Source organism: Ostrea edulis, chromosome 10 (genome assembly GCF_947568905.1).
Source record: "Ostrea edulis chromosome 10, xbOstEdul1.1, whole genome shotgun sequence".
NCBI classification, from domain to species: domain Eukaryota; kingdom Metazoa; phylum Mollusca; class Bivalvia; order Ostreida; family Ostreidae; genus Ostrea; species Ostrea edulis.
In genome coordinates, this window is record NC_079173.1 from 30,387,756 (window position 1) to 30,407,424 (window position 19,669).

General features: G+C 34.8%; 1 protein-coding gene across 2 annotated transcripts; it reads right to left on the reverse strand.

Moving 5' to 3' along the window:
- Nucleotides 1-576: 576 nt before the first annotated feature.
- Nucleotides 577-16,981, reverse strand: LOC125665754 (reticulophagy regulator 3-like). 2 transcript variants are annotated; one of them, XM_048898576.2, is made up of 9 exons: nucleotides 16,777-16,981; nucleotides 16,341-16,609; nucleotides 14,366-14,472; nucleotides 13,356-13,386; nucleotides 11,532-11,658; nucleotides 10,315-10,399; nucleotides 9,962-10,087; nucleotides 8,392-8,619; nucleotides 577-6,849 (listed from the first exon to the last, which is right to left on the reverse strand). In XM_048898576.2, exons 2-9 carry the CDS (start codon nucleotides 16,511-16,513, stop codon nucleotides 6,365-6,367), a joined length of 1,362 nt encoding a protein of 453 aa, XP_048754533.1. In that variant the 5' UTR covers nucleotides 16,514-16,609; nucleotides 16,777-16,981; the 3' UTR covers nucleotides 577-6,364. The 2 variants fall into 2 exon arrangements, with proteins under 2 accessions (XP_048754533.1, XP_048754532.1); XM_048898575.2 differs by lacking the exon at nucleotides 16,777-16,981 and having other exon boundaries at nucleotides 16,341-16,700.
- Between the last annotated feature and the right edge of the window lie 2,688 nt (nucleotides 16,982-19,669).

Consider the following 19,669-nt stretch of genomic DNA (forward strand, 5'->3'; position numbering starts at 1 on the left):
CCACAGACACGTAACAATTTGTTGTATTTTATGCATGGCATTGACATTCATTGTGTGTCACATTGTCATTCGTTGTTGGAATGTGGGGTATGCGAGCTTGCTCACTTTTTCTTTCATTTTTGAAGGAGTTGATCCACTTGGACTTTGAAATATTCCAGACAATTCAGGCCTCGATCAAGACCATAAAAAGATAATAATCTTAATGCGATTTACTAATTTATCTAGCAGACTAGCACAAATGTTTTTAAAAAAAACTGCTTGTTTATAAAAACATATCCAGGAAATTTTATGTTTATCAAGATTATTTCAAAAGTTAGTTAGGCTCAAAATCTGGATTTTTAAAAGTCTATTAAATTCTCAGTTCATGGTCTTGAGGCCAGGTTTTGTTCATTTTGTCTGTAATACATGGACATTTTGATTGAAATTTGGGATATAGGTATAACATGAAAATGTGCAGGCCAAGTACATTTTAGGGTCTGGTCGGATAACCCTTTGCAGAGTTATGGCCCTTAGACTGGGGCATTCATGTTACTACTAGTCATTACTTAATTACAATAATGCACACAGACACATAACTGTTGTATACTCCGAGTTTAATACACAATAATGAATCACAATTATGGGGAAAAATATTTGCTCATTATATATTTCACAATATAAGACAAAATATATCAATCAAAATGTCAGAGTACAAATAAATAAATAAATTGAGGATCTAGATCTGATCAGGGATGTATAGGAATAACATGTATGGCTGGGTAGTATTTTAATATATACCTAAAGACAGGTGTATATCTATATTTATATATACAACCCGGGATCCACTCCTATACACACCCTAATAGACCTTTATAATAAATCTATTTCCTAGTATGTAGCCTGACAATAAATGAGTTCATTCCCGTTGCAAAAAATTATACTGTAAATACAGATAAATTATACAAATTAAACTGTGTGACTGGGAAAAGGCCATTGTAACACCAGACACATTATTTTGCACAGCTGTTTCAGTTGGAGGCATTGTTATTCAGATCAGAATGCATTCTAGTTTCACAGGAATGAACTTATCACATACAAGTACTTTGTGACATACAGTTAAACCTGTCTAATCCGACATCTGAAATCTGTTTTACTGTGAATTCTCTGATAAAGTTAAACCTGTCTAATCCGACATTTACTGTGAATTCTGATACAGTCACACCTGTTTAATCTGACACCTGTGTAATCTGTTTTTCTGTGAATTCAGACCCTAGCATTTTTATTCCCAGTTATCTTTCTTAAATGTTCTTTACACAGTGTACATGCAAGTCCAACACAAAATCTCCCAGAGCACACAGAATTAGGAAGATTTCACTATGTATTACACATGATCAAGTTCATATGATATATTTGATATGCATATTAGAGTGTTTAACTTAATCGTGTAGGTAGCAAATCTCAAATCTTCACTCCCTTATAATAATCAAAGTTGCATATTTTTCATCATACAAAAGACAAACCAAAAACACTCAATTGGGTTGTGTTGCCTAAAATGCACACATCAAATAGGGCAGGAAACTACTGTAAATAGGGGGTTACATCTTCCTCTACATAAAAACAATAAATAACCACTTAATATTCACAAATATAAGCATGTGCAGAGAAGAGAACTTATATTATGGACAACAGAGAATACAACATGAAGCCAGGGGGTCAACTCAGCATCACACAAAAGGCAAGTGTTGCATGTTGTTGGTGAAATGAGAACATGAAAACCCGAAGATGACGGACAGTATGACCAATACTGTCTCATTATAAGCCCTAGATTTGTGCCTCGCAGGGATTTTTATTATCCTTCCACTATAGTATGGCTCACAGAATATTTATAATATATTTTTTTGAAACACTGATTTTGACCTTGGTTTGGTAATTCATAATTAATTAAACTCTAAATTGGTCTCAAGAAATTTTTGTGTCAAGTAGTAGAGTAAATTCTGAAGTTGCTGTATTAGAAAGTTGTACTATATGGATTATTATTTCAAACTTTTTTTGATTTGTTATAGATGCAACAAAGTCCTGGTGGCCTGAACTCTGAAGCACTCAGCAGCGACAGTGATGCACGAGTTTCATTTTGATTGAGGCATCCCAGTGCTCACTTTTACTCCCCAATCGGTTTAATTGTTTGATGTTCAGGAGATATAAATGCACTTACACTAAACCTTAGAGACTAGAAAGCTCTAACACCAGTACCCCCAGGGGCCATGAATGTTACAGTATGGATTGGGCAATCTGATTCAATTTATACCTTTATAACTACTCACCTTGGGTAGTGGCCTAGATAGAATGTTCTATCATTAAAGTGATAATGTCCTATGGACCCTGTTTAATGAGGGACAAGACACAGATTATTTTAACTAGCAGTGGCCAGGAAAGCAGACTGGATAAATTATTTTAATTTAAAGCTTCCTTCCTCATCATCATTGTGCAATTAGTTTGGTCCAAAATAAGATTTTAAATGTAATACCAGTAATTAAGAACCCCAGCCTACATTAGATGCCAGAATCAGAGACCATGAATGTCACAATATTACCATATCATTACTATGTGTTAATTAGTATGATTAATGTCAGAAGCATAAAGATTTCAAAAGAAATAGCAATGAGAACCCCAACTTCGCACCAGAACCTGAGGTCCACGAATTTCACAATTTTAGTTTTATCTGTTTGTTTGCTGTTTTTCGTCCCGTTTGGGAATTTTTCATTCATATAGATGTCACTAGCTGTAGGTTAAGTGTCATAAATTTCGGACTATTGAGTCCGTACGTAGCACGGTAGCAGTCAGGTTTTTTTAATTTCTACCTTGACACAGTTAAGTGGGGTCTAGTATAAAAGATTTTCTATGAAACAATGCATTTTCACCAGAATATTATAATTAAGCTATAAAGTTGCACTCTAGCACCAGATTATCTTACCCAGGGGCCATGATTTCAAAATTCAGACTCAGGTTTGTCATGAAATATGTATTTATGTAATTTATTTCAGAGATGTTTCAGAGTAGTGAAGAAGCTTTAAAGATTGCATCATTTTATGACATTTTGGCTCAGTCCCCGGGTGTCAGTGACCATGGGTACCCTTACTTTAGAGGTACATGTATGTACTAAACTGAAAATCAAGAAGTTGAACAGACTGATACAGGATGAACAACAAAGAAAAACAGATTGCAATAGGTCACTCAGATGACCAAATAAAATCTAAATTAAATCGATCACACCACAATTAATTTAAATGAGATTCAAAATCTGGTTTCAGAAAAACAAGAGGCCCACGAACCTTACTGGTCACCCGAGTATTAATTAAAAGTACATGTATCAATAGTCCCAAGGGCAATGAAATTTATAATAATCTTTATGCTCTGAATATTTATCAATAACCTAATTAATAAATTAAAGTAAATGTAACACTAATAAAATTAATAATAATTTTTGAACTCTAAATATTTAAGCTATAAAATTCTAATGATCAGCAGCAGTATAAGATAATTAGGTGTGTTCTTAAAACACAAATGCCCATGAAAATGTCCATACTTATGAAAGACTTTATATAAATAAAAGACATGTAATACACATATTAACATTAAACAAAAGTAGAGATAATTATAAAGACAATAATCACTATGATAATTTTTGTCTCTACCTATGGGATAATATACAATTTTGGTAAAGGAATATCCATTTAGTTTCAATTTAGTATCAACATCATTAAAGAAGAAGTTAAATGTTTTTCAAATTTGGTCCTATACTCCTGCCCTAAACAGTAACTTTACCCCAGGGATCATGAAAGAGGCCTTCCAGTTAGACATGACTATGTATTTAGTATTTTAGTTTAAATCTCCAATCCTTTACTGTAATCACGGTAATTCCTGGAAAATGATTTACAGCTACAAATGACTAATATTCCATCACAATAATGTACTCATAATTATTTACAAAAACATTCAAATTGTTGGGAATTTAAAACAGATAAGGAATTGACCAAAATATAATACATAGTCATTATCTTGTGAAGGAGAGTATAGGCTGAATGGATAATCAAGGGGAAATAACTTAGATTTTGGCATTGGAACTTCAAAATATCTGTTGCCCCTTAACAATTATGATTAAAGATTCTTGGGGGCATGTTTCATGGGTTCAATACACGAATAATTGGGGGGAAAAAAGCAAATCAAAATTGATTAAAAGCAAGTAAACCATTTTCAAAAAGTATAAAAACAAAAGTAAAAATAGGCACCACATTGCTCACCTAATTCATGTTGGTCCTACATATGAAATATAAGAGCCGGTATCACTTACCATTCAAAAGTTATAGCAAGTTTAAAGTTTCTGACAGACAGACAGACAAAAACAATATATCCCACGAATTGATTCAAAGGGGATAAAAAAAAAACTTGATTGACAAAACTTAGGAATGCTTGCATTTTGATATAATTTAGTGTGACCCTGCTTCCCATCAAAAAAAATTAATTTAATTAATTTCCAGGGCCTGTATGTTAATTCCCATATAAAACTTTCATCCCCTATTGTGGCCCCAGCCTACCCCAAGTGCACACAATTGAATATACTTGAATCTACCCTACGTGGGAATGCTTGCACATTAAATAATTTTGGCCCTGCTATTATTGAGAGGAAGATTTTAAAAGATTTTTCCTATATGTTCCCATATAAAACTTTAATCCCCTATTGTGGCCCCACCCTACCCCCATAGACCACAATATGAACATATTTAAATCTGAACTGCCTGGGGATGCTTGCATGTTAAGATGAATAATCATGGGCCTACTCTTATTCAGAAGAACTTTGATCCTCTATTGTGGCCCCATCCTAACCCCAAGAACATGAACCGTCTCCATGTCAGGAAGCTTACAATTCAAAAATTTCATCTTTTCTGGTCAAGTGGTTCTTGGGAAGATTTTTGAATGACCCATGGCATTTTTGTCTTTTCTTGATTATCTCCCCTTTAATAAGGGCATGGCCCTTCATTTAAACATGAATCCCTTTTACCCAAGGATGGTTTGTACCAAGTTTGATTTAAATTGACCCAGTGGTTCTGGAAAACATGAAAATGTGAAAATTAACATTGACAATAGACGACAGACAAATTTTGATAAGAAAAGTTCACCTCAGCCTGCTAAAAAGGTGAGGAAACAGCAATTTACAGTAAAACAAGTTTGATTTTTAATGATTCAGATTTAATTTCTTTCACCACTACAACTAAAAAAGTTCAATTTGCTTATAAAAAACACCAAATGGCTGAGAACTTTTAGAAAAGATTTCAATCTTTGTACACATCAAAATTCCTTTATAGTAAAATTTCAATAGTAAAATAAAGTTTGCTACAAGAGAATACATATTCCCTTTTTCATATTTTTGAAATATAAAACAGTACATTTTATTATATATCTAATTCATACCTATCGTAAATCACACAACACCTATTATTTTCTACTTGTGAGCAGATGAAAGAGAATATCACAAACTCCCCTTTCCGGGGCACTCATTACACCTTACATCACTCCTAATATCACACCCTATGCCCCCTCCCCCTCCTCCCAAAACCCTCTGGTGACTCTTAATATCATACTCCATGTCACTCCCCATATCAAGTCAGCGACCTCAGCTGATATTGGATGAAACGAGTCGAAATATCGTGGATAATTTCCACACTTGTATGCAGTAAAGGGAACCCCACCCCCTTCTCCAATCCAGTGCTCTGCAGGGGCTATACTACAAAACAGGTACCGTTCAATATGGATTCTTGTGTATGTATATGTAATAAATACACATGTACATTTAAACATAAATTTGAAACACGTATGTATAATTGTAATACACTGTGTGAAGGGAGGTGAAGGGGGAATTTTGGACCCTGCTCATAGAGCATAGCCCTTAAACAAATCAATCAATGGTATTGGTATATCCCAGGAATAAAAAATAAATTTCTATCAATAATTAAACTGTTTAAGACATGGGCACCATTTGAAGTGTATTTTTAAGTGACATCATCAACAAAGTAATATTTAACAGTGTGTAACAAAGAAGACTAGTACTAGCAGAAAGTGAAAGTGAAAGCTGTGCAAATGTTATATTTCATGGAGGGCTCAATTTTTACATTTTTTTTTTTTATTTTTTACATATACCTCTTTCCATGAAATCAATACCTTACTGAAACATAAAACTTTGAATATAATTTTCTAAATATGCAAGAACCATATCCATGAGATAGCCATCAACTAAAATTGGTGATCAGATCCATAAAAGTTGGCCCTCTGAAATTGAAATCATTCACCAGTATTCCTTGGGCTACAGTATCACTCTCACAGATATCTACCATTAACTCTGCTCATCTTCATATTCGTCCAGAAAGTCAAACTCCTCTGCAATATCAATGTCACTTAAATCTGTAGAACACTGATGTACCGATGACCTTTGACCCATAGCCTCTTTTCCATCAGCCACATCTGCATCATGGCCTTTAGTTTCAGTTGCAATTGCCTTTTGAGCTAGATTTGTGATTCCTGATAAAGCATTTCCCATCACAGAAGACACAATTTGATTGGCTGTTTCACGAATTCCTGCTGAAGGTTCAACCAATGAAAGGTCTAGTACATCAGGGAATTTCATGTGTCTACCTAGTTTTGTATCTTCTAATTCATCATCTGTTGAATCACCAAAATGGGACGATACGAACTTCATCTCGTCATTTCTCTCTTGTGGTAAAGTAGGCTCAGGTATTTCATCATCTGTCAAGTGGTCATCGAGGGAGGGCATCTTACCCAAACCTCTAGCAAACTCGGCTTCAATGTCAGAATTATCAGCTGCAAGGAAAACACAAAATCATACACATCTCATATGTCACAAAAGTTGTCAAAAGAACAACAGAGCTCATTGGGTGGGTAAGAACTTCACTAATGAAGTAACTCTGAATGTAATCATGCATTTCATTTCACAACAGAAACAATTAGCTTCTTGGGTTAATGATTTTTGGAATACAGTGACATGAATCACTTCCAATTCTCTGCATCTTTTAACTTTCAAAAGCCACTTTTTGACATTTCCACCATCATCTTGAGCCAAAATAAGGCCATGAAACAGTAATTACTTGGATAAAAGGCCACTTTAAAAAAGAAAAAAAAGAATCGAAGAACAATGGAGACATTGGGGAAACAATTGACTCTAAAGTGATGAAGGAGGCTTTTTCTCAGCATTTACTTTAGTGGGATTCCAATTTTAGCGGTAACGCAAGAGCACTAATATATAGTTGCATTAAAACATGAAAAGAAGCACTAAATCAAGTTTATGCCAAATAATGCCTGAGCTCTGACTATGCCAAATCTTAAATATGCTGACTATGCCAAATCTTATATATGTTGATTATGCCAAATCTTAAATATGCTGACTTTGTCAAATCTTAAATACGCTTACTATGCCATATCTCAAATATGCTGACTATGCCAAATCTTAAATACACTGACTATACCAAATCTCAAATACATGTATGCTGATTATGCCAAATCTTAAATATGCTGACTATGCCATATCTCAAATATGCTGACTACACTAAATCTTGAATACACTGACTACATCAAATCTTATATACACTGACTATGCCAAAACTTAAATTATGCTGACTATGCCAAATCTTAAATACACTGACTATGCCATATTAAAAATATGTTGCCTATGTCAAATGTTAAATATGCTGACTATGCCAAATCTTAAATATGCTGCTTATGCTAAATCTTGAATATGCTGACTATGCCAAATCTTAAATACATTGACTATGCCAAATCTTAAATACACTGACTATGCCATATTAAAAATATGTTGACTATGCCAAATGTTAAATATGCTGACTATGCCAAATCTTAAATATGCTGACTATGCCAAATCTTAAATACATTGACTATGCCAAATCTTAAATACACTGACTATGCCATATTAAAAATATGTTGACTATGCCAAATGTTAAATATGCTGACTATGCTAAATCTTGAATATGCTGACTATGCCAAATCTTAAATACATTGACTATGCCAAATCTTAAATACACTGACTATGCCATATTAAAAATATGTTGACTATGCCAAATGTTAAATATGCTGACTATGCTAAATCTTGAATATGCTGACTATGCCAAATCTTAAATACATTGACTATGCCAATCTTAAATATGCTGACTATGCTAAATCTTGAATATGCTGACTATGCCAAATCTTAAATATGCTAAAATTGCACCCTTACCCCTTTTCAGTAGGGAGACCAAAATCCTAAACATAACCCCTGGGATATTAGGGTTCAAGTTACTGGTACATGTACATATATAATTAGGAACAGATCTTAAAAATCTTTTTCCTTACAAAAATCTTCCTGCTCATCAATCAGGTTGTTTGAAGATTCTTTTGAAAGTCTGGACGTGGGGGTGTCGGACATCACCATGCCCTCATCCTCCGAGTCTGTGATAGCTCGAGCCAGTGCTGCTGTGACCTTGGGGTCCCGTGTTGGCATGAGTTCCTCAGACTCACTGTCCGAATCCTGCGTTGTTGTACCAATGCTGCCAAAGTTTGCTGATTTCTGAGCTTCTCGGTCTACAAAATGGAATTTCGTAATCAATCCAAAGTTAAATAAGATACCCATGGCAACAATTTTCATCTTAATCACTTTCGTACAAACATCATACTATACCATGAGCCATGATTGCACCTGACTAGGTTAAGTATCACACAAAAAATATTATGTACAATGTACATTGAAAGTGTTGCTTATTGATGGTGTAATGAGTGCACCTTTCAAACGCAGAGAACAGAATGGGCTTCAAATTTTGTAATTGATTATTATGCATAAAACTGAGATGAGCTTACTTTTTCACTACAATGCTCCTGCAATAACTGATTCTGGTATCAAAAGTGAGCTTCCTGTCTATAACTGAGTCTGAGATGAGCTCTTTTTTTTTTTTTTTACTATAATGTTCCTTCTACAACAGCGAGTCCGAGATGAACTCTTTTTTTTTTACTATAATGTTCCTTCTACAACAGCGAGTCCAAGATGAGCTGTTTTTTTTTTTACTATAATGTTCCTTCTACAACAGCGAGTACAAGATGAGCTCTTTTTTTTTTTACTATAATGTTCCTTCTACAACAGCGAGTTCGAGATGAGCTCTTTTTTTTTTAATATAATGTTCCTTCTACAACAGCGAGTCCGAGATGAACTCTTTTTTTTTTACTATAATGTTCCTTCTACAACAGCGAGTCCAAGATGAGCTGTTTTTTTTTTTACTATAATGTTCCTTCTACAACAGCGAGTACAAGATGAGCTCTTTTTTTTTTTACTATAATGTTCCTTCTACAACAGCGAGTTCGAGATGAGCTCTTTTTTTTTTAATATAATGTTCCTTCTACAACAGCGAGTCTGAGATGAGCTCATTTTTTCACTATAATGTTCCTTTAATAACAGCAAATCTGAGATGAGATAATTTTTTTATTATAATGTTTCTTCTATAACAGCGAGTCTGAGATGAGTTTGTTTAAGTTTTATGACCCTGGAGGCAGGACACAAAAATCCGTAATCTTCACTATTTCCTAATTATCTTTTCAAAATTGTAAATTATCTCCCCCTTTGAAGCAGGAGTGATCCCACATTTGAACAAGCTTGATTTCTTTTCATCCAAGTATACTTGTGTCAAGTTTGTCTGAAATTGACCCAGCAGTTTCTGAGAAGAGGTTAATCATGTGAAAAGTTCATGCCAACAACAAAGTTTAATTTGATCAGAAAATCACATTGCTCAGGTGAGCTAAAAATCCTAATTATGTTAATGAATTTAATAGCAATAAGATATGCAGCTCAGTTTCACTATACATACACAGCCTATTGGGAAATAACACTGAGTTAAGAAAAAGAAATTCATACATTTGTTAACAATATTTTACTTACTCCTCCAGATCCAGGGCCTGATCTTCAGACTGTAATCCAGTCTCATTAACACAGGCTCCAGGCTCAGGTAGATTTTCTGAAACAAGTTGTTGTACAGGACACAAGGCCACAGCATCAGTGACATCACTGAAACAGAGGTCAAAGTTCAAACATCATATATGACACATAAAGCTCACATGAGACAAAAAGAATTCATACATACTGGGCACTGAAGTGGAAAACTTCACAACCCTTCTGGGACCTACATTTTGAACAACCTGGAATGTAGCTATTTTCATTTACATATTTACTAGATTGATTGATTGCATGCCCAGGTGGGTAAGTCATGTCTTCCAATTTTTCCATTTACTTACCAATTATATACGTTAACATCAAACCGGAAATTAACCGTCCAAATGCAGCAAACAGCAGCAAGAATGAGCCATTCAGGCAGGTAAACTGTAAACATAACAGATTCTAAATTCAGTATTAGTGATTTCTGTTTTTCTATTCATCAGGTGATACAATGAAATATGTTCAAATCAATCAAAACCCAACACTTTAATCCCAGATGATCCTTCTAGTATTCTAAATCACACCGACTGTCCCCATCCTTCTCTCCAGGGCCAAGATTTAAATAAACTTGAACCGGAGCCTGCATTACCTGAGGATGCTTGACTATCAACATAACTAATCATAGCCTAGCAGGTCACGAGAAGATTTTTATAGACTTTTTACTACAGCTGATCTCAGTGGCTTGAACTTAGATCTTTCGATTTTTTTCACTATATAATTATACAAATTCATTCTCAAACTTTAGGCCTCTCGAAGTTTTTTTTGCATTTTCTTATCTCTCCCCTTGAAAGGGGAGAAGACCCTTCATTTCAACAGACTTGAATCTTCTTCCCCCAAGGATAATCAGTGCCAAATTTGGTTGAAATTAGACCAATGGCTCAAGAGAAGAAGATGAAATAGTGAAGATCACAATGACACTGATGCCACCTGCAACTTGAAAGAGAGAGAAAATATTGTCTAAAACTTTAAATTCTTCTAGGAAAGCTTTAAACATTTATAATTACATTGCAATATGATGCTTGCATACCACTTTCACTAATTCTTGAAAATTACTCTCTCAAAAACATACTTCATATGTATTCCTATATAAAGCTTTGATTCCCTATAGTGGTATTGACCTGGCCCAAAAGGGGCCGTGATTTGAACAACTTTGATTCTGCTCTACATGAGGATGCTTATCTAATAGATTGACAAATTGTGGTCCCTGAAAAAATGTACATGTATAATAAAAACCTTATACAGGCTCCAGAGGTCACAAAGTTTTAGCTTTCCTAGTCAGGTTGTTCTTGAGAAGATATTTTAAATACTCGACCCTATTTTCACTATTTCCATTTCACTTCATTTGTACTAAATGTGAATCCACTAACATTAGAGTAGAAGTCATGGATTCAGAAGAAGTAGAAAATGTGACAAGTTAACATCTACAACAATAGTGACAGAAGATGGACAAATATTGATAAAAAAAAAAAAAAAGCTGAGCTCAAGTCTCCTGTTAAAAGATAAGAAATATACAAACCAAGAAATGGTGATCTTTCCTGAAAGCAAGCCAGCAGCTGATGTTGTTTGACATGAAAATCCAGATCTGTGCTATGTGCTGGCAGATTTCTGGTACACTCAATAGACGAACATGCACAGGGGTCCAACTGCAAACAATAAAAACACTCACATTATCAATTCATAGGACAGGGTCGTACCAAAACAAATCAAAACAAGTGCAGGGTTATACTACATCAGATCAAGGAGAAGAGTTATACTACAACCAATCAAATTAAGGAGAGGGGTCATACTTCAACCAATCAAATCAAGGAGAGGGGTCATACTTCAACCAATCAAGGAGAGAGGTCAGACTACAACTAATCAAATTAAGGAGAGGATCATACTTCAACCAATTAAATCAAGGAGAGGAGTCATACTACACAGAATCAAATTGAGGAGAGGGGTCATACTACAACCAATCAAATCAAGCTGAGGGGTCATACCACAACCAATCAAATCAAGGAGGGGGGTCATACTTCAACCAATCAAATCAAGGAAAGGAGTCATACTACAACCAATCAAATTAACAAAAGGGGTCATGCTTCAACCAATCAAATAAAGGAGAGAGGTCATACTACAGTCATATTTTACACTATCATATTATGCATTTATTTGCTTCTTATCTTTTAGTCAGATTATATAAAAGATGTACACGGTTCCTCTAAATAAAAATTGAAAAGTGTAACTCAGTTACATTTAAGCTAAGTTTTCCATAATAATTTCAAATCAAATAAATTAAATATTCTATACTTCTTTCCTATGGCATCTACACAAATTTCAAAGCTACACATTGCTGTTCCATTGAAGATAAATATGTCTGATAAGAATTGCATTTAAAAGGTAAAACTGTCTTTCATTTGTATGCAAGAAAGATTTGCAATAGTCGTCAACATTCCCACAAATATTTGTAACCACGAGTCGGTCATTTTGGTATTGTTTGTAGACTCATTCAATATGATTTGAAGCAAATTTTATGCTTTTACAATTGGCAATTCTCAAATACTAATAAAAGTAGCAGCAAATAGTAAGAGCTGGTTTACAGCACAGCAAACCATGCTTATATCAAACATGTAATAAATTCACACTTATTTATCCCTTGTGGATGAGAGAGTCCATATCATTTACAGCAATGTTATGAGAAAGTCCATATAATTTACAGTAATGTGATGAGAAAGACCATGTCATTTACAGTAATGTGATGAGAAATTCCATATCATTTACAGCAATGTGATGAGAAAGTCCCTATCATTTACAACAATGTGATGAGAAAGTCCCTATCATTTACAACAATGTGAAGAGAAAGTCCATATCATTTACAGCAATGTGATGAGAAAGCCCATATCATTTACAACAATGTGATGAGGAAGTCCCTATCATTTACAGCAATGTGATGAGAAAGTCCCTATCATTTACAACAATGTGATGAGAAAGTCCATATCATTTACAGCAATGTGATGAGAAAGTCTCTATCATTTACAACAATGTGATGAGAAAGTCCATATCATTTACAACAATGTGATGAGAAAGTCCATATCATTTACAGCAATGTGATGAGAAAGTCTCTATCATTTACAACAATGTGATGAGAAAGTCCCTATCATTTACAACAATGTGATGAGAAAGTCCATATCATTTACAGCAATGTGATGAGAAAGCCCATATCATTTACAACAATGTGATGAGGAAGTCCATATCATTTACAGCAATGTGATGAGGAAGTCCCCATCATTTACAACAATGTGATGAGAAAGTCCATATCATTTACAACAATGTGATGAGAAAGTCCACAATATAACAAGCTTACCTGTCTGGATCCTCTGGTATTGGTGGGGGAACTGAAAAAACAAAAATCATAGACAGGTTTAAAAAACTGAGTTTCAACAGTGGCAGAATTCAAAACTGAAATAGCTTTAGGCTCCTCTGACTGTGAGCTCAATACACTCAGGATTGAGATAAAGCTTTTAGAAAACTTGCCCCAATGGGTGTCCTATCCTTTTTATCAATCTGCCAATTTATACAATATTTCTTTAGAAATAATCAAAAGTTCTGAATAGTGATATAAGCATGTGAATTTACATAAAATATGGCTTTACTTGGTCAACATTAACATGTTATAATACTGATAAAAAAAAATTACTAACAGTTCTGCAAGTGCATCATAAACTTAAAAAAAAATGAGAAATGGATACTAAATGATCAATTCATCTCATAAATGCATTTAGACTGAGGATGGGTAAAAACTCTAATGTTGGTACATAAAAGAGCAAGGTGTGTTTTTTGAAACATGTAACGCTCCCTATGGCAGCAAAGTAATTCTGGCATCTACAGAAGAGTCTTGTCACAAGGAATACACGTGTAACATACAAAAGCCCTTTGACTAAGCATTTAAAAGTTATGGCCAAGGTTAAAAATTTTAAAAGTAGGACACACATCAAGGCCAAGCTCACAAGGGTCAAAACCTTTGCCTTCAAAAGAAAGGTCTTGTCACAAGAAATACACATGTGAAACATGAAGGCTCTATTGCCATCCATTCAAAAGTCATGGCCAAAGTTAAGGTATTTGAGGACAAACAGGCTAACAGACAGACCGATAGACCAAAAACTAGAAACCAAAACCTATTCTCTGAATACAAAGGCATGAAAATATAATCTCTTACCCCTAATTTCAATACATAGATAACACTATACTCTTAACTCCGATCTTGATGCACAGAAACTTAAATAAATATAACTTACAACCTAAATATCTGCATGAAGAGTTAACGATAAATCTACTCTTCACTATCAGTGATAAAAAGATAAAATATACTCTTACCTCTAATTTCAGGCCATATCCATTTTCTCCAAGTGTATATGAAAAACATGATGGCCATTATTGTACTAATACAAAAATAAAACTGACAGCCATTCCTCCCTATAAACCTGGAAAAGATAGACACTGGTCACTGATGGATTTTGTTTATTTGTCTTGAAAGATTTATCAATAACTGAGCTGTCTATTGGTATCTAATAGCAAAATATGTTGAATTTCAGTACAAAAGTTAGATATTGTGGATCATGTCCTTGTAGACCTATTACCATACTTATCAATCGGAACCCCTCGCCCTTTACTCCACGAAGTAAAGGAGTAAAGAATGAGGTGTTCCGATTGCATGCTTACATGTCAATTTAAAAGACCAATCTGTGACTTTCACTTTTAATACTGGGTGCTTGGTGAAGGAACAGACACTATGTTAAATGTAAGGTTTGACACAGCACTCCAGGGTCTCCTGTCCGTGAAGTGAGTGTCCTAATTACCACAATCTCCCTTATTACTGTTCCATCTTGTTTTGTGCCTACCATGTAAGGTAGACCTTGAAAAACAATTGTCTTATAAGTATACTCAAGCTGTTTCTATTCAGCCCACAAAGTGCTGACAGACATGCACTACACCATACCACAATACAACTTGTCTATGATGGGCATATAAAAACAGCTGGTTTTTTAATTTGAACTACATACAGGTGACTCTCGATGGTTCAAACTTCTATCTCTCAAAGTGAAATCATGGTCCCGATTTTTCTTTCTACATAACTAAGCAAATTTCCTATCAATCTCTCGAGCGTTCGATCTCTTGAAGTTCTCGATCTCTCGAAGTGAAGTTGCATCCTGTAAAACATATCTTATTGTTTTTCGCTCTCGATCTGTGAAAGTGGTGGTGGCGTATGTATACACCGTTACCCAAACGTGTAATAATTTCTGCTTGGTAAATACTGTAATTTAAATGATATTGAAGACGAATTCCACTTCATTCTAAGATGCCTTATTTTTAATGAATTAAGAAAAAAAGCTTCTGAGTGTAAATAACATCAAAGAACTGAGTAATTTAGGTAAATATCTTAAATGTGCCACGAAACTATGTAATGACACTGTTATTTATTAGTACACTAAGAGCATATTTTCCCCCGCATATACCAGATACAGTACATATTATGAATCAGTGTAATTGGTTATGAATGTACAATGTACCTGGGAAGAGACCACCAACCTTCTGAAAGTAAACTGGGAAACTTTCTCACTTACCGGCGCGAGTGGGATTCGAACCCGCGCCGACAGAGGTGAGAGGCAGTGTGATTTTGAGTACGGTGCTCTAACCACTCGGCCACGGAGGCCCTTGAATGGGGTTGAAAAAATGTGTAATTTTGTGTGCAGTCTGTACATATCACAGGTATGCTCTTTACATTAATTCATTGTCTCTTAAATTAACTCATTGTCTCAATTGAATAATGCTTTTGCTTTGATTATATGCAGATTTTTTACTGTTGAAAACCCGTCATATAGAAATTTTGAGATAACTGCATGCTCAAATTCTCAACAATGTCCACCTGTCCTAGATCCCATACCGAAATGACTTGTACATTTTGCATGGTCTTAAGTTTCTATGGGCGTGGTTTGAATGGTCTGTACATTTCTATGGGTGTGGCTTGATTATGTACAGATTGATTCTTGCACAAAACACTGCAAGGTCTGCACAGAACGCTCAACGGTCTGCACAGAAAGGTGAATGCAGTGTGCCCAGAACAGTGAACGGTTTGTATGGAACGAAGCAAAATGCTTTGGAGGTGTAGTAGTATGCTTCAGGGTCTGTAGCAAAAATCATTCCAGCTGTAACTTGTAGCTAGTAAAATGTTTGTCCCCACCCCCAGTCCGCACCCCTGATGGATCTGCTGCACCATTTCAACATCTACAATTCCTCAAAAACAGAGTTCACTATATTATTTCATTTTTTAATGAGTTGGAAAAAAACCTACCAAAATATCACATGTATGGCCAAAAACATCACAGCGCTCTTATTTGGTCTCTCCCAAACCAACAACGACTGCATTTTCATGATCAACGGCTCAATTGGATTCAACAATTCACGAAACATCTCCTCCGTCTCACGGGAATAGCTTTCCGAGTATACTTCAGTATCTCGCGACATTTTCGTGAAATACTGACCAAACTGTCAACACAAATCTATTTCAGTTCTTGAATGTCCTGCATTGTTGGTGTTTATATTATGACGTCACGACGGAATCTGTAAAAACAAAAACAAAGCGCATATCAGCGGAAGTTAAACGGGGTTTATTCTTTTAGATAATCAGTCTATATCTCAAGTTTATATTAGACAAGACTTCGGAATAAAGAGATCTTAAAAATTGAAGCAATAATAATAATAATCGAAAAAAGTTTAGATTTTCTCACAGGAAGTTCCGTATGGAAACTAAATATTAAAGAATGTTTGGTAGTCCCTTTAAATCCCGGATATTCAGGGTTTGTTTCACTAGGTACACTGTACAAGTATGGCATTTCTGAAGTAAAATCGGAATTTTGAGCCCTTCTAAGATAAAATTCACCTCCCTTTTTCCTCTCTATTGACCCTCAGGTAGTTATGGTGGGCTGAGTGCAAGACACAGGGGCGGATCCAGGGGCGCGCTTGTACGACCAACTTTACATACTGGAATTTTGCAGTTTATTGTAAGATCATTCACTCCAAATGCAAAGTAATTTTTTTAAATGTTGAAAAGTAAGCCTCAGAAAAGTTTTACTTCATTCATTCAAAGTAATAACTGTGTAGTGCAATTTACATGTAAGACTTGCGAAATGTCGTAAGTTGCTTTGTAAAACGGCCGGGGCCCCTGGAATTGAAGTTAGGAGGTACAACTTTATGAGGCAGGGGGTCTGGGGCTGTCTTAAGACCTCCAGTGGGTCCAGGGTAAAGCCCCTGATGATGACCCATAGGGCAAACCTCCCGGAACCTCATGGAGTTTATAGAAATTCCAATGAGGTGAAATATATGAATTTTACACAAATTTTAAGAAAATTCAAAGATTTTATGATTTAAAAAAATAAATAAAATATAAGTTCTCTCAATAAAAGTAACTTTAAATCAAATGATCCTGTCCTTTATTTCTCTGAAAGGAAAAAAAAAGATTGCTTCTTTTATTGTTTATTTTTTTTCTAAACAAGAGAACATAATTTACCTTAAAGAATTTTTAGGGAGGGGGCTTTTACACCCACCCCCATTAAATCTGCCACTTGCTACTGCCTCCAGTAGCCGATGGTTAAACTATAATTGCATGTAGGATCGGGAGGGGCACTTTTAAAAAAATGTTATGCAAATAAAAGGTAGATTGGGTATCTAACCCCAACCCCCTACTTTTTATGACAGTACGTAATAGTGAATGAGATAAAAGTAAGTTTGAAAGTTATGAATGAAAATTATTTAGCGAAGTATGAGCATTTATGGTAAAAAGACCCATCCACCCCATCTACGATTTAAGGAAATGAAGTTTGGTTGACAAAAATGTATTTGAGGCAGTCATGGTAGAACACCCTCTTCCCTCCTGGAGACCCGGTGATAACTTTAACACCTTTCTCCTTGCCACTGTTGGTGCTTAGATTACATCTCTGATAGAAAACCCTCTCACGACTGACACTGCTGTATGACAGTTTTTGGACTACCTATAACTACTCATCATGTTGCCCTCGTGTACATCTGTAGGTCCTCGCTGTGAACATTGATTTATATCCCTTCCCCTTTCATGTTGTTATAGTATCTACAATTCTTTTAACTTTTATCATTTTATCCCATGTTAACCAGGTTGTAGTTAACTCACTTTTTATCATTATCAGCTATGGTGCTCCTACTTTTAGAATTTTAGAATTTTTTAAAGCTTTTTATATATTGCGTCCATACACGACGGGTCACATTTCAGGACGGAATTCCTAGAAGTTTAGGATTCTATTATCAACCAACCAATGCCGACGTCCATATGACAGCAAGATTGCATACAAATTCCTAATCATAGCTGTATTATATTTAGTATATGTATAACGTTCATATCATTCATATATAAAATATGTATTGACAGAAATGTAATATGTTGACGGTGCTGTGAGGCAACCATTAGTGATAAATGCATTACCATTGCATTTGTGCTCGCTAATGCAAAAAACAAAAAAACAAAAAAACAAAAAAATTAAAAAATCATATCATTAATGATGCACCATCATAACCATTAATGATAAATCGTTCGCTATGAAAAACTTCTTTTATGAATGATAAAAAGGATAAAACTTGAAACTGGAAAATATGCAGTGTCGTCCACTAATGATAAAAAAGACATTTTTTTAAAAAAAAAATCATTGGACTTTATTTTCTTTTTTTAAAATACTACTGCAGAGTCCAAAATCGCCTTTCCAAACGATTCCTTATCATCAATTTGATAGAATATATTGATTTTCCTAATTCTAAGTCTCGAACTTTTTACAACCAAACAGGGACATAACTTCACCTTCACTTTAAAATATTCACACTTTTTAGTATATCGTCTTGTCCAGTGACACAATGTACATGTAATTGTTGTGGAAAAAAATGTTGATCCTTGTAAACGTCTAAGCATGAATATTTTGATCAATCCTGCACTAAAGTAATTTACAAGCGGTGAAAAGATTTTTAAAAAAAATCAAAAGATAAACTGTGGCAATCTAGCAGAAAATATAGTGGCTATATAAATGAAGAAGAAAAAATAATCAAGGAATCCAGACGGAAATTTAATAACTATTTGTAAAACGATTTATTGTTTCATAACAACACAACACCTATGATACATCGAAAAAGGAAACTGCATAATCAAGACCATGTCTTATTAATGTTTTATTTGTTTACATGTAGTTTAATGGGTTTTTTTTTTTTTTTCTTCTTGCAAACAAATAAAAAAAATAAGTATTTACATGTACATGTAGATGTTGAAAGGATTTTGCCTCTTATGAATTGCCCCACACTAATAACCCATAACCAGGCCTTTGAGTAAGTAACATTAGATAAAGGACTACATGTTGTTTGTATTCATAGGCGTAGCTTGGGTTCGAATATTACCGAGGCAGGGGGTCTGGGGGGCTGCGCCCCCCAGAAGCTATCGACATTTTAACAACGTAAAAGGTGGGTTTTTTTTTTTACCGAGGCAGCTGCCTCGGTTGCCTCAATGGAAGCTACGCCACTGTTATTATAATGTAAGATATCCCATGAATATAAAAAGTAACAATGTAAGAACTAATTTCTTTCACACCTGTCCATCAAACGTTATGAAAGTCC

Coding starts and splice junctions, on each gene's coding strand:
- LOC125665754 (XM_048898576.2), bottom strand. CDS start 16,513: ATGTCGCGAGATACTGAAGTATACTCGGAAAGCTATTCCCGTGAGACG. Junction 11,659..13,355: donor ATACCAGAGGATCCAGACAG/GTAAGCTTGTTA, acceptor TATTGTTTGCAG/TTGGACCCCTGTGCATGTTC. Junction 8,620..9,961: donor CAGGCCCTGGATCTGGAGGA/GTAAGTAAAATA, acceptor TCCATTTTGTAG/ACCGAGAAGCTCAGAAATCA.